The sequence below is a fragment of the Phaenicophaeus curvirostris genome, chromosome 17 (genome assembly GCF_032191515.1).
Source record: "Phaenicophaeus curvirostris isolate KB17595 chromosome 17, BPBGC_Pcur_1.0, whole genome shotgun sequence".
NCBI classification, from domain to species: domain Eukaryota; kingdom Metazoa; phylum Chordata; class Aves; order Cuculiformes; family Cuculidae; genus Phaenicophaeus; species Phaenicophaeus curvirostris.
In genome coordinates this window covers 8,415,748-8,437,530 of record NC_091408.1, presented here as the reverse complement: position 1 = coordinate 8,437,530, position 21,783 = coordinate 8,415,748, and the positions used below count along the sequence as shown (strand labels likewise).

The window sequence follows — 21,783 nt, the reverse complement described above, 5'->3', positions numbered from 1 at the left end:
AAATAATCTGCCTGGTTTTGTGTGGGTTAGAATCTCTCTGACTTCTATTGTTCTGTACAAGCTGAGTCCTTGTCTGTCTTTTTAATCTAGGACTTTACTTGACAATAGTTTATCCAGCCAAAAGGGCTGTGTGTTAGGAGCTCTCATAGGCTGGGTGCAGGGTTACAGAGGCCAAAGATACCCCAGAATGTCCAAGGACTGCAGTTGTAGCTGGCCTAAAGACAATACACAGAAGTCAGGCTTTCTGCCTACAAGACTGTCATGCTTGCCTGTGTGTATATTTTACTGAAGCCACTTTATTTAAGGCAGTTGTTAGCACTGATTTATGATGTTCATGAAGTCAACATTGCCATAAAATGGAGGAGGAACAAGGGCAGGTCTGTGGTGTTCAGGAGGGTGTGTTGGCTGGGAGGTGTGTGACTGCATAGGCTTAAGCTCTGACAGTAAGAGTTGCTAAAAGGTTTGACAGCACAGAGGCTTTTGTACTGCACAGCCAGATTTGAGAGGGTGTAATGTTCAAGCTCTGTGCATGGTGCACTATTAAATGAATTTTTTGTTGCCAAGAATGCATTAGGTAGTAAATACCAGCCTGTTAACCATGTACTTTAACAATGTATAAATCAGGTGGATTTTTTTGTTACCAGCGTTTGTAGCAAGTCAGTACTTAAAATTCTTGTGAGACTTTTAGCTTTCTTTTGTAAGGCATCTTTGATACATCTTTGGCTGCTGTTAGTGAAAGAAAAGGTATGAAGAGAGCTCATGCAGCTGTGTGGGAGTGGGAAGAGTGAGGTGGCCAGGGCCTGGCTGGTTGCTGTAGGAAGAGTGGAGGCACCACGGTGGCTGGGGGATCATACCTGGTAGTGCTCGTGTCCTGTGGCAGTAGGTGACCAGGCTATGCAGCAACTTCATCTGTTTCTTATCCACACCTGACCTGGGTGCCTTCTCATTTAGACATCTTTAATGGGGGATTGGTGCAGCGAACACAGCGTAGTCGTCTTTTCATCGTTTTTCTTTGTGTTCTTTATGTGTATCTGTATGTGTTTGTGCTACTTTAGCATAAACAACTGTGATTAGTTGAATTGTGAAAAATTAATATCCATCGTGTCTGGAAGAATAATAATTTGCCCGTAACAGCCTTCCAACTGTGGATCTTGTTAGCTATAATATAGAGGTCTCAAAGTCCTAAGTTCCTGGGTCTGTTTGATGTTCTGCCACTTGCTTTCTATGTCATTCTAGAAAAAGATTTAATTCCTGTTTACCTTAATCTCTTCAGTTCCTGAAAGAGGATTATCACGTTGATTCACCTTTTTAAGTGATATAAACTAAAAATACTCTAATGGTGTTAACCAATGTACAAGTGACATGGAATTTGGATGACCTTGCTTCATAATAATGACAATGTTCTGAGATTTTATTGTTGGAAATGTGAAAGTTAAGACGTCCAGAAGTTGTGTAGAAATAGTGTATAGAAATGCCAGCTCTCAGGCCTTTCCCATAGCTTGCGGACTTGCTGTTGTCTTCGGTATAACATCACCAGCCATGCCAGGGAGAGAAGTGGATTATCAAAATGCTACTAAACTTTCCTTTTTCCCATTTTCAGAGACTCGAAGCCTTCAAAATTTGTCCCTTTAGCTGATTTAAGGTATTTCTAGAAGCATTTAGACCATCTTGCAGTAAATAGGTGAATTGCCTGATGATTCATAATGTTCTTACATTTTTGAAATACAGAGAAGTGTTAAACCAGGCTAATCAATCCCAACTCTACATTTCTCTCCATTACTGACAGAAGAACATAAAGAAAAATGAGCATTAAACAAAAGTAACAGGCTTCCTTCGTATATTGTATGTAACAGATGGCAACAGTTTGTTTGACTCGATGGCCGGTGGAATGCGTCTGATTGTCAGCTGCATTTCCTCCTTCCTCATCCTCTCTCTGCTGCTGTTCATGGTCCACCGGCTACGCCAGCGGCGGAGAGAACGCATCGAGTCTTTGATTGGAGCAAATTGTAAGTAGCCCATAATTGTAACGACTCTTAATCTAAGTAGTGTATGTGTTTCAGAATAAAGAGAACAGAAGAAATACAAATATGTGGGAAACATCAGCGTGAGTCTGGTTATAGAATGTGGTCAGTATTGTACCCAAATGTAGCTCTGTGCCACCTATCCGAACTAGTCACGATTTGTACAAACTTTGGTTCTCTGAACCTCTCCACATTCAAAGAAAAACCTTTTATATCAATGCCCATTTTGTCCCTATTTCTTATTATTGACAGATTATGTACATAAAGGTGAGAAATGCCCTGGTCTTGCTTGACTGTACGTGTGTGTGTGTATATCGGTAGATTCTGAAAAGTTGAGCTCTTTTAGCCAATAACGGAAAAATAGTTTTAGTTTTTATGTGGTCCAGATCCAAAATACCTGCTAAGTGTGAACAATCTCTTAGTTTGGAGAGGTTAGGTTCAAATTTAGATGTGATCCAGGACAGAGAGGTTGGGAGCAGGTGGGCCTGGGTACTGTTGTGTAACTGCAGTAAGTTGACTTGTATAGTTTATGTAGACTTTTTTAGGTCTTCAGGAGATACAAGTTCCTCGGGTGTGAAAAGTGGAAAAAGGTGTTGAGATCTGCCTTAGATTGAGGAAAGCATGGGATAAAGTCACTGACTTCTTTTGCTTCTCTTGAAATAGTGCACCATTTTAACTTGGGACGCAGGATGCCTGGTTTTGATTATGGTCCTGATGGTTTTGGAACTGGTCTTACTCCACTGCATCTTTCAGATGATGGGGAAGGCGGGGCATTTCATTTCCATGATCCGCCTCCACCGTATACTGCTTATAAGTACCCAGATATTCAACATCCTGATGACCCACCTCCTCCTTATGAGGCTTCTGTCAATCCAGACAGCATCCTTTGTTCCACTCCAGGTACGCAGGCAAAAGCTTCTCTTTTCTTCCTCTCTTCCATTTTGGCTGGAATGTAGGTGTTTGGGATTTTTTTTTTTTAAATTGCGATGGGAAAATATGTTTCACAGTAGAATCTCCTGTTTGTGCAAGGGGTAAGTCTTTTGTTAAAAGGTATCATTCAGCTTGGTTTTCCTCAAAGGTTTTTCGGACCACCTAAATTACAAGTGGAATCCATACTGCAAGCAGTTTAACTCTTAGACCTTACCTATTTTAAAGTCTTACCTTGAGTGGGTTACCTGGTCACCTAGTTTCTGCTATGCTGGTACCTTTTCTTGTCTTTCTGGCGATAGATCTGTAGAGATTGGTATTAAAAAGTAGAACAAATGTCAAGTACAAGACATTTTGGATAAAATAGATCCAGCATCTTCTTTCCTCCCCACTTCCCCCACCCACACCCCCAAAAATTGAGCAAAAATACCACTTTCTAATGATTCACCCAGCAGTGCTCTTCAGTTCTGCAGCTGTGATATTCACATACTGTAGAATTCATTCCAATTTGGAATTTTATAGCAGCATATCTGACAAGATAAGTGAACCTGATTGGTGCAAGTATCTTATTTATATGTTGAAGTTTTATTTTTGCTACATAATTTTCCTCATTTGCAGTGTCATCTCTTTGTGCATTAATGCAAACCCAGGAAAAACTCAGAGCTTCCAGAAATACAGATAGTAAATCTATTTGGGGATGTGAATTGATATACTTCACGTTCTGATTCTGCTTGGTTTTTGTCCTTTGCAGATGGAGTTCTTTCTCAGACTGTGCAAAGCAGTCCTCCAACACTAGGAAACTGTGATGTATCCCCACAGCTTACAGAGGGATCGCTTCCTCCCTCAGTTGGTCCTTCTCCAGTAGAGCTGGAAGACTCTGCTGACAGCAGCACCTTTCTTGTCCCTCCTGACACAACGCTAAATGAAAACACACCGGCAGAAACTCTTACAGGCAGCCGTCACAGCCACTGTTCTCTCAATACCATTGTATAAAGGAGTAAAAAGCCAACTGCCGGTCAGAAATAGTTTTAGCAACTGTTTGCACAGACTAATCCGTGGTTTGAACTTCAGAAGGAATCTCCACTTTGTTTTTTGAACTGTACTTTTATGTTCTAGATTAGGATCGTGCCTCTTGTTTTTTGGCTGTCATTATTCATACACTAATCAGTTTGTCCTGTAAATATGGATTGTATAACTGCCCTTTTTTTTCCATTGGCTATGGAAAAGAGTGCATAGAATTCCTTTGATTTCTAAGGAGGTGAAAAGTATGGGTAGTGGTTTGTTGGTTTTTTTCTTAACCTGAGAGGAAACAAAATCTGCATCAGAAAAAAGCTGCTTGGATTTGACCGTATACCACTGGACCCAGGGAACAGATGGTGGAAAAGGAGGGTGGGGGCAGTCGCTGTGTTCAGTCAATTGCTTTCTCTCGATTCAGTGCTACATTTGGAGAAGGCAGAGAAGATGAACTGCAGGGGAAGGGGCTGGGGGAATGTTTTATGGAGCGGGATCACTGAGGAGCTAAAACACATGCCACCGCGTAAGAGTTACACAGTAGAAAACACTTGGGTGTTTTGATCTGCATTGCTGTTTCAGAACACTGTACACACTGGAGGATGAATGATCCATGCAATATGTGACGAGTGGGTACTAAGAAAATTAGGGTTGCAATTACAGTTACTTGTTGTGGATAGCTGCAAAATTGTTGGGTAAACTTCTGGACCTTAAAGAAAACTGTGTCTGTGTAATGAATCCTGGTATAAGGAGTACTTTGTGAAAGAGACAAGGAGCAGTTAATTTTGGTGCAGTCCGACTTCACTCTCTGAAGCTCCTGCTTGTTATAATCCCACAAGGAAGATTGAGGTATTTTTCTTTTCTTTGGTATTTTAATTCCTCTACAGTAAACAGCTGCACAGGACTGACCTGGATAAGAGACCGTCATTCTTGCTTTTCTTACTTGCATGCTATATTTAGCATGTAAATGTATTCCCTCCCCTCTATTTCACTTCTTTACAATTCTACAAATACCATTTAAAAATAGTCAACATGCACTATATGTGATATTTAATTCTAATCAGGCACTTGTTCCTTATCAGAGTCCCCTAAGTTGCCAGCCCTGTCTTAGGGATTTCCCCTGTGCCCCTCAGACCATTTATCCTGGTCCCATGGGTGGTTAGAATGAGATTAGTGTACTTAAATCAATAAAGCAGTTTGCTTCAGTCTGAGATGTCATCTTAAATTTCCACCTCAGATTGAACTCTTTAAACCAAGTTCATTTACAGATGGCAAAAAAAAAAATCATTCACTCCCACACTAGAACCAAAGTCAAACACGGTTGGTTTTGACAATGAGTGCAAAATAATCTTTACAGATGATATTAAGTTTGGATTTCAGTGTACAAATAATTTACCCTTTCCCTCCACCCTCCTGTTGCCTCTGCTTCTCCTTGACTTACTGTAGCAGTCAACAGATGAAATGAATTATAAGGAATTTGTAAAGAATGCCCCTTATGAGCATTCTCCTGTTACCTTATGAAGGGTACAAGCCTAGAGGGACAGGAAGAAAACAATACATGGGGGTGTGTATGTGATCTATTTTTCTAGTAATGATGAGAAATCATACTTGTATGACAAATCCTAACCCGCTGTTGTGGTTTCCCAGTGCAGCTGACTCTTTCCCCATTGATTATGCTGCTACTTTCTATTCTGTGTCTTGCCTATAGGCTTATACTGTACTTGGGGAATGGTCTTGACAATTCAACTCCTTTTGCACAGAAAACGGTGAGTTTTGTTATTGAGATCATACCCGGTGTCCTGTCACTCAGACGCTTGCTAACAATCTTGAATTCCTGGGAGAACATGAATCATAGTTGTGGGGTGCGCTGCTGGCACACGAGTGGGAGGAAGCACTGTCAAGAAGCCTCTCTGCCAGGAGCCGGTGCCACCGCCCGCGTCCTGCTCGCTGGTCTGACTGGCTCTAGCAGCAACGGTACAAAACGAGAGGAGCAGTTCTCCACCCTGCGGGATCTCTTACTGTCTCCTCCTCTGAGTTCAAGTCCTGGTCTAATGAAGTGGATGGATAGCAGTAGTCGGAACCATGCATACAAATTACTGAGCATTTCTGAAGTATGAAAATAAAGCGGGTTTTGTGCATTTTTGAGCACACTCATACGTTTTATACATTGTATGTACTGATTTTTCTTTAGTTTTCTAGGTACGAATGCGTGCGTGCGTGGGTGTGCATTTCTGGGTGGTAAAATATAGATGTGTATATACATACTGTAGAGGTAACCTTTGTGCTGCATCCAGCTAGGTGAAGCTAAGCACTGGGATATAAACTAGGCTTTTAGGGTTAATACTTCTCTCAAGCTGGCTACACGCTGTTGTAGGACAGGCTGTGATAGTGTACACTTCAGTAGGATACAAAGTATATGCTACTACAGTCTGTTCCTAAAAAATATCTTCTTAGCAGTGCAAAATAGAAAACTTCCAATTCCTTTTGAAGCCAGGTGGAATCTTTGTTCTTTGTAGTATCCTAGCGCAATAACAAAAGGCCTTTGGGCTTGGTTTAGTCTCTGAAGCTATTTTGTGACTGAGGTGAACACATACCTCACCTTCTCCTAATGCTGTGGGAATCTGTTTGATATTTTTTTATTTTACTTTTGGTTCTGTGTTGAATTTTATTTGAAAATAAGCTCGGTTACAACTGGCCACTTCGTGGTGGCTCCTAGTTGTAGCTGTTCCAAAAGGAGACTTCTTTATTGAAGCCTCAGTGTGATATTTTCCCCATTGCTTTCCCCAGCTTGTATATTGGCACAGAGGCTGCTGTTTTCACACACACACACACACACACACACACCCTCCCCATTCTTCATCCTAATTGTAAACAAGGGAAATTTTGCCTTGACCAGAGTAGCTCAGTAAGAACAGCTCATTTACCTCTTGGTGAGCTGCTAATTTGGCAATAAAACTGTAATTTTTCCCCCCTTTTTATATAGCTTTTTCATGTTGAGTACTTTCTCTTGGAGTAAGAGCAGAAAATGTCACAATTACTCGGACTTCTGGACCAGCTGGGGAAGAGCCGAGTTTTCTTGACAGCAGTTGACTCCTTGGCAAACCCTCTTTGCCTTTGGCAAGGTGACTGGTAAGCAGTTTGTCCTGAGCACGAGTTTCAGAGAGCTGGTGCTTGCCTGAGGAAAACCTTTCTGTTTTGATTGCCATTAGATTGATTGATATTTCCCCACCACTGTTCGCTCCTTACTGTTTTTCTTAACTACTGATGCATCCCCTATGTCCCTCTCGTCCCAGCAGGGTAGATGGCATTACCACATCATTCCCAGTAGCACATGCGAGCAAGGGAGCGTGTTTCTCTTGATGTCTTTGATTGCAGTTGTGAAGTTGCAGCACTCAGTTCTACACAAGCTTGCACCTCCCATGGTGTGCTGGGGCAGAACCTTTCTGCAGGTTCCGCATCCCTGTGACGTACTGTAGTGCCGTATCGAGGTCTCTGCTGTTCTTTCCAGACAGTCCAAGATACTCCCTTCTGTATTCCCTTCTGTTGGTGTGATTGGTGATACCTGTACACAGCCTCACAGCTGCCTCTGGTTTCTCTCTGGTGAGTTGGAGTTAGAAGGATGGTGGTTTTCATTCTTTGCTAGAAGATCAAAATTGTTATTCAGATGTACAAAGACCCTGTCTGTGTACGTTCAGCCTTGTCTAGTTTTGAGCCTCAGGCTCTTCCTTTACCCATTCACGGCAGGAACACTGACCTAGAAGAGAATGAAGTAGGTGGAAATTTTTTTCTGAGGGATGATCTTTGAGTCGGTGGGTGCTTTGGCATCATGGGGTGATGGCCTGTTCACACCTCTCGAGTTTCTCTGGAGAAGAAAGTGTTTTAGTGACAAGTAATCACTGTTCCCATCTACTGTTAAATTAATTTGAAGCTGTTTTAAAATAAGCTTTTATCTTCCGGTTGCGGGTTTTCACTGGCAAAGCATTGAAGTTTTAATGTTGCCTCACACAATCCGTAATGCATCTATTTTTTTGTTTCGGTTGCTGAAAGACCTTTCTTCTCCCTGGCTAAGGAACACAATATACAGAAATGTCTTTTTAAATTTCCCTTGCAAGTTGGGAGCCAGACTCCAAAATTAGAGCAGATTAGTGAAGATGAGACAAATCAAAGTTCATACAGTTTGCTTCTGACATTCCCCAGTTCCTGATGAAATAGGCGTTTCTTTGGAATAGACACTTGGGCAGTAAGGACCTGCTTCCCCTGACAGCAGCCGGTGTTACCTACCTGCTACGGTACGACATAGCTTTAATTTTCCAGTGTTGTGCACCTTGAACGTTGAGTGGGTTGGAGGCGATGCCAGCGGAGATGCTGTGCTTGCAGGCTGTGTGCGTGGCTGCGCTGCACCGTGCCCGCGGTGTGGGGCAGGCGAGTGCCTGGGAGGCTGCGAGAGAGAATGAGACTCTACTTACTTGCTCCTGGAAAACAATTTTAGCCAATGCTGCATTTGCAGGCTTCTGTGTAGTTGGTTTGTGACTGGATTTAACTGTGGCAGCGTATAAAAGATTTTGATATTCTGTGAAATACCATGTAGAACTTAAATTTGATACTATAATAATGCAGTCCCTGTGACACTTTTTTTTTGTTTAAACTTCTTTCTTTGGGGTTGACACTAATCTTTCTTTTTTTTCTTAAGATGCTGTGAGAAACATTTCATCCAAATGCCAAATAAATTGTGTTCTGTAAGAGAAATGGCCTGTTTCACTGTTTCCTGATTCCTGCATTGATGTGGTTCCTCAGCATGATGAAGGAAGGTCTTGCTAAATCGCACTTCTGAGCTGTAATCTTGCAAAAAGATCAACAGGTGCATCTAACTTCAGGCAGGGAGGCTGCAAGAGTCCCTTTGTGTACAAATTCCAGTGGAATTTAACTATGTTAGTGTAATTTTAAGAAAATCTCTTGTCTGTGTACCCAAGCAGGGGAAGTGCAGCCCCTCTCCAAACTGGTGTGGAAGGGGGCAGGTGGTGCCAGTGGTTGTGCTGGATGGGAGGGGTGTTCAGGCTCCCCAGCTCCTGGCACGGGGCAGCAAGGCTCTGGGGAATGAACTAGGCTGCTCAGAGAGTTGATGGGGAGTCAGAGGGGAACGGTGCTTGCCCTGAGCTGTGCTGCCCTGCTAGCGCTGGGGAGGCTGGTGGAAAAGGCTGACTGGGTTTGGCTGTCCTGACCTCTTCAGCTACTCTAAAATTTGAGCTCCAGACTTTTCATCAACTTCTTAAAGGAAAGGTTTGGGTACTGCACCCTCCCCTTGGTTGTGTTTTACCTCTGTGTGGTTTGGGGGCTGGAGTGGGGGGCCCTGGTGGGCTGTGGGTGAGCTGGCAGGTGAGCCTAGCTGAGTGTGGGGTTTGGGGGTGCTGCAGTTCCTTTCCTGTACAGTGCCAGGACCCACGTGTCTTGCAAGGAGAGGTGCAGCAGTGTCTCTGCGCAAACTGATCCCAAGCTGATTTACATTCCAGGCAATCACAATTTCCTCTGGAGCTGTGGGGAGAGGAAATGAGCTGGGGTTTGCAGTGGGAGAGGCAGCGCTCCTGCCCCCACCCCCGCTCCCCTTGGCTTGCAGTGAGCCACGAGCTGATGCTCCCTCTCTTGACAGAGCCTGTGGCTCTAAATTATTTAACAAGGCTGGCTGAGAGCAGGGACGATTCCCCCGAAAGGAGTTGCTGGAAAGATAAGCCTCTTTAAACAGTTGTGCTGGTTTAGTTAAAGCAGTGTCTTGTGTACCAAGCCTGAGCAAACAGTGGTGTCTCTCCTGTCCCAGCCAGGTGCGTTCAGCATTGCCGCTGTGGGATTTACTTGTCCTGCAGTGTGTACTCACAGGAATATGACTGGTCAGAGGATGCATCCTTCTGGAGCGGGGGAAGCTGTGCTGCTGGGCACCTGCCCTACCTTGTCCGGAGTGCTCTGGGCGAGAGCAGTGCCACGAGGTGGCAGAGCCCCCGCGTCCTCACCCCTGCCCAGGTGACAGCTCTGTGATGACCTGCGGCACAAGTGCAGTGATCAGATTCTCCAGAACTGTGCAGAGTCAAAGCCACTTTACCTGGAGGAAATAAAGAATTAAAAATCGGCCAGCCTGCCACAAGAGGGGCTAGTTTGGGTGCAGGGAAAGAGCGGCAGCTCCTTATTGCACCATCTGGACCTGGCCTCAGCGCTCCAGGGCTGGTAGCTGAGGTCCCAGAATCATTCACTGAGTCCTTAGGAGCTGTTGGGCTCAGTGTTTGCTGTGGGTGCTGAGAACAAGTCCCTGCAGCGTTGCTGGGCTGTCCCTGTGCGCTGCTTGTGGCCACAGGATGCATTCATTGCTGAAAGCCATCCAGTGCGCAGTGTCATCGTCACCACGGGTGCCCCGCAGGGCTCTTCTCTCCCTTTCCTGCACCTGCCGAGGGCAGCTGCTGCCACAGCCACCTCCGTCACTGCTGGACCTGAACCAGTGCAGCCCCCAGAGCTTCATCTCCGCTCGGGGCCGGAGATGCTGATTCAGCTGAGGGTGACGGGATGCAGCTCTTCCTTTGCTGCCAGTCTCGGGGCGGGGGGGACAAGCATCTCTGTAGTATTGATGCTTGGATGCTGTAGCAGAGCCAGTGCTAGGCCGCCTTCTGCTATTGGCTCTTAGCAGCTTAAAGTGCATTTTCCCAGGAGGGCAATTAGCTGCTGTGCTCAGCGTGGTGCATCCGGGGTGCTCGATGCTGGGAGAACACCAGCATCTGGCATGCGGGCTGTGTGCGTAGAGGCCATGCGCTGGCAGTGACCCCAGGGGTGCCAGGCGGTCCTGCTAGTTGGGGGGAGGTGTCGCTGACCCCAGTGGTGGCGGCAGAGCGGGATGAATGAAGGGGCTGTGCAGCAGCGTGTGGCCAGAGCACATCTGCTGGCCACAGTGCCTCCTTTGTGCCGGTGCCGCCTGCACTCCCTGCCCCGCTCCCGGCTTTCTCCCTGGGCTAGCAACAGCTTATTAGGGAGATCAATGATTTTAATGGAAAATCAGAAGTGGCTGAAGTGGTTATTCCCTGTGAACTTCACCTCTGCACTGCACTCTCTACACTGGATGCCCACAACCCTATGCGCATCTGTCCCTGGATGATGTGAACCACGCTCTGGTGGCTCAAGTCCTTGTCTTGCCACTGTCCCCATCAGCCCAGGTCCCTGGGCCAGGCTCCCAGCTGCCAGCAAAGGATTTACCTCCGGGAGCCATTCTTGGCAGCTCCACTGTGTGCTGGTGCAGTGCTTGCTGATGATGCACATGGTGGGGGTTCCCAGGAAGGTGGAACTGTGCCCACAACCGATCGATGGCTGCAGCTTAAGAAACTATTTTTATTTTTCAGCAGCACTTTTCCCCCTATCGTGGCTCTTGCCCTTGGTGCTGTGCATGCGCCTGTCTGCAGAGACATCACCCACCTCCTGGTTCCGTGGCAGGAGGACGATAGACGTGGTCTCTCCCTCCAAGGACGGCGCAGAGCTGCAGGATCGGCTGCAAGCTCACCACCACCACCACCGCGGCAGCAAGAGACGGGCAAGTACAGAGCAGCTCTTTCAAGGTTTGATCTGGTTCCTATAGAAACTGGAGGTTGCTCCTGCCTGGTGCTGATGCCAGCAGCTCGTGGTGCGCCCCGGGGAGCGGGGCAGATGGGGATGGGTGGGAGTGGGGTACAGGACAGAGCCTTGCTGCTGCCACTGTCATTCCACGTGGCTTGGTGTGCCCCCTTGGCTTCCTTGCACCTTGGAGGGGTTATGCTGAGCCCAGCAGGGCTCTTTTGTGGGACAAGAGACTCGTTCCCTGCTGTGTGCCACATCATGTGCTGTGGCAAGGTGCTGTTTGTGCTCCCAGCCACGCATCCTCTGTGGTGATGCCTCCGTTCCTACCCTCTTTGCCAAAAACCACCACTGGAGAAGCCTGAAAACCTAAGAGAGTGTCCTGTGGGGGCCATAGCCCTGGGATGGTGGGTCCCATTGGCTCCCAAGCCCTGAGAGTCTGGGCTTTCCCTCCATGGCCTGGATCTATGGGCTTTCCCGCTGCGAGCAAGTGGCAGAGGTGCTTGTGCCGCTTGGAGGGCTCATGTCTCCCCAGGAGGTCTCGGTCTCTGCCAGGTGCTGGAGCAGCTCCTGTCCTTCCCAGCAGCACCCGGTGGCAGGTGCAGACCCAGTGAGACCCTCCGCCTTGCCTGCCCGCCTTTGCGGCTTGTTCCAGAGGGACGATCGCAGCCCTCTGCGAACTACCTCATCCCCGGAGCAGGGGCCAAGTGTCAGCCGTGGCGCAGATCCAGAGCAGCTCAGGGGAGCCCTGCTGCCCCACCTTCCTCTGTGCCCCACGCCACCACCCAAACGTGCGGCTCAGCACTGCCCAGGCACCTGCAGTGAAGGGGATGAAGGTGCCCCGAAGAGCTCCCATCGAGATGAGCCCTAGTTCGTCTGTTGTCCCCTCGTAGCACACGGCAGCCAAGTGGCTCTGCCGGAGCCCATCGCCGGCCAAGCTGGCAGCAGGAGGCTCCTTCCCGCTGCCCTCGTGCTGCTGCCAGGTTGGCTCATCCTGGCAGAGCTTCGGCAGAACTCCTGGCCAGGGCTGAGTGCCGGCGCGAGGAGCTGCGGGATGGGCCCCATGGCCTCTTTTTCTTCTGCTGCCTGAAAGGGCAGGGGGATTTTGGGAGAACATGCCACTGCCACCCTCCTGTATATTCATGCCTCTTCATACCAGCCCGCTGCAGGAGCAAAGCTCTGCTGGGGAGATACTGACTCTTATGGGATCTGCCCCAATGGGAGGCCAAGGGTATGGTGTGCACTGCCTCTGTGTTGAATCACAGAATCACCAGGATGGAAAAGACCCACTGGATCATCAAGTCCAACCATTCCCATCAAACACTAAACCATGCCCCTCAGCATCTTGTCCACCTGTCCCTTAAACACCTCCAGGGAAGGTGACTCAACCACCTCCCTGCAGCCTCTGCCAGTGCCCAATGACCCTTTCCAGGGAACATTTTTTTCCTAATGTCCAGCCTAAACCTCCCCTGGTGGAGCTTGAGGCCATTCCCTCTCGTCCTGTCCCCTGTCACTTGGGAGAAGAGCCCAGCTCCCTCCTCTCCACAACCTCCTTTCAGGTAGTTGTAGAGAGCAATGAGGTCTCCCCTCAGCCTCCTCTTCTCCAGGCTAAACACCCCCAGCTCTCTCAGCTGCTCCTCATAAGGCCTGTTCTCCAGCCCCTTCACCAGCTTTGTTGCTCTTCTCTGGACTCGCTCCAGAGCCTCAACACCCTTCTTGTGGTGAGGGGCCCAGAGCTGAAGAGCTGTGCTGGTGTGTGCCCTGGCACAGGCTGCCCGCGCCAGGCTCCTGTGCTGCCCAGGTGGGTGCTGAGGCTCGTGCCCCAGTGCTGCTCCCCCCACCCTGGCTGGCTGGTGCTGTGTGGCTGAGGTTCTGATCCCCTAAAAGGCACGATGTGGCCCCATGCCAGCGAGGGGAGAAAGGGCCAAATCCTGCCTCAGAAGCGTCTGGCTCCTTGGTGAGCTCAGGGGCTGAGGGTGCCCCATAGCGCAGCAGCAGAGGCCACCTCCGTGTCGAGGTGCCATGGGCAGCCACCGGCCTTTGCCTGGGGAGGGGCTGTGTGCCCCTAGTTGTGGGAACAAACTGGATTTAGCCCTGCGTCCCCATAGCTCTGCCTGCCCCACATCAGGTCTCTGATGGGAGCTGCTGCTCATCAGCCTGGGGGAGGCTGGCGGGAGGGCTGCTAAAATGGGGGGGGGGGGGCTGCAGCACAGTGTGTACCCCAACGAGTGGGGAGGCTGGTGCTCCCAGCCACTTCTGTTTGCCAACTGCCCCCCCCAAGCCCATCTCTAGCCCCGTGGCACCGTGCAGGGTGCAGGATGGAGCGCAGCAGGGGTGCTGCCAACCCCCTGCTTTGGGGGTGCCGAGCAGGATGCTACCCAGAGGCCCCCCCTCATCCCTCAGCAGGGAGGGTGTGCAGCATCTCCAGGCTCTGCCAGCCCCGTGCCTTGTCCCTGCTGCCTGCCCTTGGGCTGGCATCCCAGGCAGGGCCCTGGCACCGTGCAGAAGAACTGGCTGGGGGCCGGGCTGCTTCCCCCCCCCACCACTCCAGGCTCCCTCCTAGCAGCCGAGGAGTTAAAAACTCAGCCTTGTGATGAATATTTAACAGCAGTGCACAGGCTGGAGCGGAGGATTTCTCCGGGCTGCCTGGGCGCTGGCAGCTCTGCCTGCCCGGGCGCACTGCGGAGGAGGACGAGGTATCGCGGCTGCCTGCCCGCTGCCGCCCAGCCCAGCCCCTGGCATGGGGATGCACTGGCTGCCCATAACTTTTCTGACTTTGCCTCTCGTCGTCGTGCGAGCAGCCGCAGGAGGTGAGATGCGCTGCCCGCCTGCCCTTCTCCCTTGCGTCCCGGGTGGCCGGAGGGGATGGGGGTCCCCGTGGTGGGAAGAGAAGGGGGGTGGCAGGGTGCAGGGCTGGGCTGTACCTGTGCCAGCCTTGTTTATTCCCTTCCCTTTCCCACGTGCTGAGGGAATGGATGCAGGGCTGGGGTGCTGGGGACAGGTCCTGAGCTGGTCTGGGAGCTGTCTCCTGCTCTCACGTGGCCTTCCTTCCTCCTGGAGGATGTCCCTACTGTGCCACAGCGATCCAGGAGGTCTCAGCCCACCCAAGGGTGTCTGTCACAGCAGAAGGCGTCCAGGCTGGGGTCCCCTCAAGGTGGGTTGGCGTTTGTGTCTTGGGCTTCAGCCCAGCTGCCTTACAGACCTGCACCACTGGGAAACTCCAACAAGGATGAGAGCCCTGAGCAAAGCGACGCTGCTCTCCCGGGGTGGAGGCGCTGGGGTGCTCACCTGTTCTCCGGTCAGGCTGGTGGCAGCGAGCATTGCTCTGGCTCCTGCTGGAGGATGCTCAGTCAGGTGAGGGCTGGTGTGTGCAGATCCAAGGGTCTTCCAGGAGCTTGGTCAGGGAGGAAAGCCTGAGATCCCTGCCCTGAGGACCCTCCGAGTCCTGTGCTGCCCCAATTCCAGCTGGGGCTGGTGTCTCCTGTACCACTGTAGCAAGGCTCTGGATGCAGTGCTGCAGGCTGGGGCCACAAGCAGCACAGGTGGAAGCAGGCAGGATGCCTCCATCCTGGCTGTCCAAGTAGCCACGGCTGGCACGAGAGCGTGGCTTGGCTCGGCTTGCCTGCAGCCGGCTTGCTAGCATGGCCCTTCAGCAAGGAGCACTTGTGCCGGCTAGCTCCGGGCACCAGATCCGTGCCTCCTGTCAGAAGCAGGATGGGGAGCTGAGGAGGGAAGAGGCGCGCTCCCCGGCTCCCATTGCAGAGCTGGTGGCCCCAGGTGGATACGCAGACAGCAGGAGCTGAGCTCTGGCTTCCTGAGTATCTGCTTGGCATCCCTTCGGCATCTCTTCACCATCCCTGTGTTTGCTGCCCTGGCACATGGCATCAAGCGCGTGGTGCCTGTAGTGGCCGTGAGCACAGGCAGCAGAGCTGGTGGGAGTTCAGCAGCTAGGGCTGAGGTGGCTCTGAATGATGGGACGAGCCGTCCTCCTGCTCTATAGGTGCAGGCCTGCCCGCTGCCTCCCTGCCTGCCGCAGCCCCCAGCAAACACCTTCTGCTGCTGCCCACCCGTGGGGAAAGCACCGCGAGAAGGCTGCAGCAGCCCCTCCTCGCCTCCTCCTACCCAGAGCTGGGGCAGGGAGAGGGGGAGCAGCCGAGCTGCTGTGGCTCACCGGGAGAGAGCCCTGCGAGAAGCGAGGTTTGGCCGCCTTGGAATGGAGCAATGCTGAGGGAGGTTTCCCTGCGGAGCAGCCGGGGGAGGCAGGGAGGGTGCGAATGTGTGAAAACACCAGTGCCGAGAATAACTGGCATGAGCATGAGCGCTGGTGGAACCACTGGCTGCGATGAGAGGGCTCTTGCCATCGGGGCTGCCTGGGGAGCGGGTCCCGTCTCCATCTCTTGCCCTGAGCTCTCCTTTCTCCCGCAGGACAGTGGTGTTACGACTCGCAGGACCCTGAGTGCGGTGAGTGGGGCCGTATGTGGGACACGGGGTGTCGGGGCCGTGCGGGGCTCAGACCCCAACTTTCCCCACGGTGCCTGGCTGAGGGCAGCTGGGCAGCGTCAGAGAGGCTGCAGTGGGGATCACGGCTTGGAGAAGGGCAAATTCATCCATGTCACACCAAGATCATAGAATCACAGAATCACTAGGTTGGAAAAGGACCCACTGGATCATCGAGTCCAACCATTCCCATCAATCACTAAACCATGTCCCTCAGCACCTCATCCACTCGTCCTTTAAACACCTCCAGGGAAGGTGAATCAACCACCTCCCTGCAGCCTGTTCCAGTGCTCAATGACCCTTTCCGTGAAAAATGGAAGATGGAGCTTCACTTTCAGGTGTGCTGCTGTAGAGACTGGAGATCCTTGGAGAGGCTCAGCCCTGGCTTCCAGCCTACTCTGCGTGCTCCCAGGTGCCACCAGCCTCCCCTCTTTCACCTCAAGCAAATTAAATCCCAGACTTAAACTATGCTGCTAACGAACACCCCAAGGCGCAGGCATAGAAGGGGCTGCAGTACTCGGGTTCCCGGCACGAGGAAGGTTAGCTCTGTTTGCCGCCTGCCCGCTGTGGGGAAGGGAACCATGGCTGGGGGCGCCTTGTCTTGGAGCACGCAAATAGCTTGTAAAAGGTTAATTAAGGATCAACGAGCATTTAATCAGCCGTTATGGCCCAACTGTTTTATAGCTCTTAGGTGCATGTGCCTGTGGCCAGAAAGTATGAATTGCTGGCTTCTGCGTATCCCTGCCGGACCAACGCTCGGCATCACCGGCAGTTGAACCTCCTCGGCAGGTTTCGGCAGGGAAGCGGGGCCGGTAGGAAGCAGCTTGGGCAGCTCGGAGCCGGTCGTGTGCCCGTAGCGGGGCCGCAGGGAATGGTCTCTTAATGAAAGCAGCAGGTAATTTGTGGGGCCATCTGGTAGCACCGTGCTGGGGAGCCAGCAGGGCAGCGGCACGGCCACGCAGCACCTCCTGGGGTTTCAAAAAGCTGCCTGGAGTAAAGAGAGGAGAAGGGAAGGAGAGACGGCTGAGCCCGAGGGGCAGGAGGTGGAGGTGAGTGCGTCTCTGGGGTTCTGTCCGCACAAAAGGAAGGTAGGTAAAGGCAAGAGCTGGGTGATGGGGCACTGCTGAGGGAGCAACCCCCCAGACCCTTGTTATAGGGGGTATGGGTGGTAATGGGGTGTGGGTCAGCCAAAGGCTGCCCAGACATAATGTGGTGCCCTTGGGAGGGATGACCTGAGCTCCCCTGGATCTAGGGGAGCCTGGGGTGGTCAGGGCTGGAGATGCCAGGCAGAGCTTGGGTTGCCCTGGGGCCACCAGGCGATGGAGTGGGGTGTCCTGGCCACAACCCTGCAGCAGTGAGCAGCAGGGCAGCCAGCTACATCCCCCAGCTGTGGACTGCAATGAGCATTGCAAGAAGAGATTATGGTGGTGCAATGGGGACAGTGAACCGCGCATACAAGGTGTGGTCTAGCTGCGGTGGCAGCCATGGGGACCTCTGCTCATGGTCCCCAGGCAGCACTGTGGGTTTGCAACAGGTCCTGTCAGCAGCCACGTCCTCGCCCAACTCCTGTCACGGTGACCTCCCAGCCCAGGAGCTGCTGAGAGGCATCATGTGGTCTCGCTGGACGCCACGTGGGATTTACCCAGGATGAGTTGCATGGTCAGGATGCGCTGTGACCTACCGCAACTGGGTAAAACCAGCGAGGGTAGGCTAAATTGTGGTAAAACTCAAACCGCGTGTTCTGTGAACGGGCTTTAGTCCTCTGTCCCCACTTCTCCATGGCTCCTGTCTGTCCCTCCCTTCCAGGCACTGGATGGGGTAGGTTGCTCCCTCTGAGTGAGCGAGTCCCTGCCCAGGGGACCTGTGGGGCTGGTGGCCGGCGCAGCCCTGTAGGGAAGGTTGGGAGAGAAGCCTTCACCAGCACCAGTGCAAAGGGACAGACACTGCTGCTGGGCTAAATATAGCCCCGGCCCCACGAGGAAGTCCTGCTGAATTATGGATGAGAGGCAATGGCCTCAAGCTCCACCAGGGGAGGTTCAGGCTGGACATCAGGAAAAAAATTTTCATGGAAAGGGTCATTGGGCACTGGGAGAGGCTGCCCAAGGAGGTGGTTGGGTCACCTTCCCTGGAGGTGTTTAAGGGACGGGTGGATGAGGTGCTGAGGGACACGGTTTAGTGATTGATAGGAATGGTTGGACTTGATGATCCAGTGGGTCCTTTCCAACCTGGTGATTCTATGATTCTATGATAAGACCCTGCTCATCAATAGGGAGTAAGGCTGGCCAAGCAGGAGGGCAGCTCTCGTGGTGTGTAGATGCAGAGCTGAGTGAGGAACCAGTGCCCCTTGGCCCCGTGTTCCAGCCTGGGGCTCAGTGGTTGCCCATTGCTCGTCCTCTGCAGGGCCCAGCCACTGGAAGGAGCTGAAAGCCACGTGCGGGGGCAACAGGCAGTCCCCGGTGAACATCGACAGGCGTCGGCTGCAGCGGGATGGTGGCCTTGGGGACATCCTCTTCGAGGGCTATGACCAGGCTCCTCCGGGCAAGTGGAAGCTGACAAATGATGGGCACACAGGTGCGTACTGTGGCCGGACACCCTCCCCTGCCCCAGCTTCTCGGGCGCTGCTGCTGGTCCCAGGCACTCTCTGCCCTCGAGTGCGAGGATCCCAGGGCAGCTCGTGCCTCATGGGTTGGTGTTAGTGCTGGGATGAAGCCCCGGGAGGACAATCCCAGGTACAGCAGGGCTAACCCCATACTTACTCCGTCCCGCTGCCCTTGCAGTGATGCTGAGCCTGGCGAGCGAGGTGGCCTCTGAGCACATCACCATCAGCGGCGGGGGCCTCCCTGGCACATACCGTGCCCTGCAGCTCCACTTCCACTGGGGCAGCCCAGCTGGGAACGGCTCTGAGCACACCCTCGACGGGCACCAGCTCCCGATGGAGGTAGGCAACAAAAAGCACCCATCGCACTCTCCGGGTGGCCCGAGTCCTTGGTGTGATGGGAATGTGCGTTGCTGGTGTGCCTCACAGCTGCCAAGCAGCATGACTGGGCTCAGCGATGCTGTACCAGCAGGTTTGGGCACGATCCCCATCACCACAGCCTGGTGCTGATGATGGGAAATGGGCAGTGGCCGCACAGAGCACCTGGGTGAGTGGTTAAAAATCAGCTAAAATGAGACTCGGGTTTTTTCGTTACTGTGCGTGGGCCAAGATGCCTTGTTGGAGGTGCTCAGTGGGGTTTGGAGGCTCTACACCCCTCTGGGACCACACACTGAGGCAGTGAATGCAAGCAAGAGTGTGTGGGAGCGCGCTGTGCCAAGTGCGTCAGGATCTTTCTGGGTGAAAGAGGCTCCGTGCCTCTAAAATATTAATTATCTGCCAGAGGAGAACAAAATTTATGTCTTGTGGCTGGTGCGCACCCTGGGATCACTGGCCTCCTTTTCCCAACCGCTTCAAATGATGCTCGCTTCATTGGGGTGCTTTGATCCTCAGAGCAGCTGCCCTGTGGAAGCACCCATGGGAGTGGGAGGGCTTTTCTGGTTAGTGGATGGTTGTCTCAGAGTCCAGCTGCCCCAGGCTGGCTGAGGAGACCTGTGGGCTAAGAGTCTGCTGTCCACATGACTGCAGTTGCCCACATTTAGTGCCTCTTTGCTTTCCCCAGCTGCACATCGTCCACATCAACGTCAAGTACCGGACGCTGGCAGAGGCCAAGGGGCATCCCAATGGGCTGGCAGTTCTCGGCTTCTTCTTCCAGGTGAGTCTACAGGGGCTTGTGCTTCTGGCAGCAAGGGACCCCAGGGAACAGGCTGCTTGGGGTGCAGCTGGGAGAGCATCGTACGGCTGCCCCAGGGAGCAAGAAGGTGCAGGAAGGCTGGGTCAGGGCCAGGAGGTGCTGGGGAACCTCAGTAGTGAAAGGTGCCACGAACCCCCCAGCTGGTTTGTGCAAGGGGGTGCCAGCTGAGAGCTCCCCCATCCTCACTGCTGGTCTGTGGTGCCGTGAAGCCGGGGATGGATCTGCCCATGGATGCTCAGTGATGACCTGGCTCTGCCCTACCCTAGCTGCTTACTCACCCCTCTGCAGGTCTCTGAAACCCCTAACACCAACTACAACACCATCGTGGCAGGGCTGAGGAATGTCTCCCATGCTGGTGAGTCGCCTCCTTGTTGGGGCAGGTGTGAGAGGGGAGAGACCCTCCTTTGTGCCCTGGCTGGTCTGGGGAGGGGGAGACCTGCCAGTCCATGGGGCCATCTGGCTGTAGGGAAACTGATGGAGACAGCCCCGCTGTCCCCACCGTGCTCCCAGCATGGGGCAGGCTGAGCGCCCGCATCTCGTCTTACAGGGGACTCTGTGGATTTGGCCTCCACCTTCCGCCTGAGCACCCTGCTGCCAGGTGCCAGCCGGCTCTCTGGGTACTACCGCTACCAGGGCTCCCTCACCACCCCCGACTGCAGCGAGGTTGTTGTCTGGACCATTTTTGAGGAGCCGGTGGAGATCGGCCGGGAGCAGGTACTGGCACGCACAGCCCCACGCTCTGGTGCCCCAAAGGCTGCAGGTGACCCCTCTCCTTGCCTTTCCTGACCCCTGAGCAAGAGCACAAGGAAAGTCACCTCTATAACAACACGACTGGCAATTACTTAATTTTATGATGGTTAAGTAACAGAGCTGTGGCCACCTGCCAGCAAGGAGAAATCCCATCTGTAGGGCTCTCCCACCCACCCCTGGTAATCAGGACATGAAATGGGAGCAAACACTTTGGAGCTCAGAGAAGGCTTCAAGGAGGGTGGGTGGATGGAGAGATGGAAGGAGTGAAGCGAGTTCTCCTCTGCTGCCCAAGCATCATAGTAGACGTATTTCCTTGAGGGTGTCATGGGCCAGCTGCTCTTTAAGTGCTCAGCTGAGGTGATGAAACACGATTAGCTCCTAAGAGCCGATCTATGCAAGGTCCCAGCTCGTGTCCTTACCCTCCAGGTCTGGTTTCAGGAGAGTGGTGAGGGATGGTGGGAGGGCAGGGCCATGCATGGTGAGGTGAGGAGGTGGGAGGGAGGTGCAGGGCCATACATGGGTCCTGTGCCACCAGCTGTGGCGCCATTTGGAAAGGAGTCTTGTGAGCAGCTGGGGGCTCGAGGTGAGCAGCTGGGGGCTCGAGATGCCCAGCGAAGCAGCTGCCCAGCCCTGCCTCTCCCCCTGTGCAGCTGCAGGCGTTCGTCGGCACCCTCCACTTCCCAGCCGTCGGCCCCGTCCTCCTAAAAATGACCAACAACTTCCGCCCACCACAGCCCCTCCGCAGCCGCAAGGTCTTCGCCTCCAGGGCAGCAACAGCCAACGGCGGGTCCCCACACCGGGGACACTGCCAGCTTGTCTCCCCACTGCTCCTGCTAGCCCTGCTTGGCCCCTACTCAGTCACCCCATAGTCTGCTCCAGCTTGGCACCGGTCTTTGCACAAGCATCTCCCTGCTGCAATGGGAACAGGGAGGCCACACATCTGGTTCATGGGTTAATGGGAGAAAAAAAAAAAAGTGGAAAAGGCATGTTTAGACCTTGGCTGGATGAAGATTTCGCAAACCTGGATCTCTGCAAGCCTGGAGCCTCCCTGTCGTGCCCCTGCAGCCAGGCAGTGGGAACCACCAGGAGGAGATGCTGGAGGGTCTGGAATAAAGCCGAGGTCCTCGTTGGTTGCTGGGAGTTGCTGCCTCTTTGGTTCTGTGTCTCTTTGGTGTTGCTGGGACAGGGTGCTTGGCACAGGGGTGCGAGGGATG

The 21,783-nt window shown here is 52.6% G+C and overlaps 2 protein-coding genes across 2 annotated transcripts in view; both read left to right on the top strand.

Moving 5' to 3' along the window:
* The window catches only part of DGCR2 (DiGeorge syndrome critical region gene 2), a 46,221-nt gene extending 37,516 nt beyond the window's left edge, over positions 1 to 8,705 (top strand). Inside the window, exons 8-10 of the mRNA XM_069871258.1 lie at positions 1,854 to 2,006; positions 2,685 to 2,921; positions 3,700 to 8,705. Of these exons, the coding sequence (XP_069727359.1) occupies positions 1,854 to 2,006; positions 2,685 to 2,921; positions 3,700 to 3,941 (632 nt within the window). The 3' untranslated portion in view covers positions 3,942 to 8,705. The remainder of the gene's footprint in view (positions 1 to 1,853; positions 2,007 to 2,684; positions 2,922 to 3,699) is intronic.
* Positions 8,706 to 14,204: 5,499 nt separating this feature from the next.
* LOC138727963 (carbonic anhydrase 15-like) lies at positions 14,205 to 21,469 on the top strand. The gene is made up of 8 exons (XM_069870871.1): positions 14,205 to 14,344; positions 15,960 to 15,995; positions 18,432 to 18,602; positions 18,809 to 18,969; positions 19,688 to 19,780; positions 20,108 to 20,174; positions 20,367 to 20,533; positions 21,220 to 21,469. The coding sequence occupies exons 1-8, from the start codon at positions 14,275 to 14,277 to the stop codon at positions 21,436 to 21,438; spliced, it is 984 nt and encodes a 327-aa protein (XP_069726972.1). The 5' UTR covers positions 14,205 to 14,274; the 3' UTR covers positions 21,439 to 21,469.
* The last annotated feature ends 314 nt before the right edge of the window (positions 21,470 to 21,783 follow it).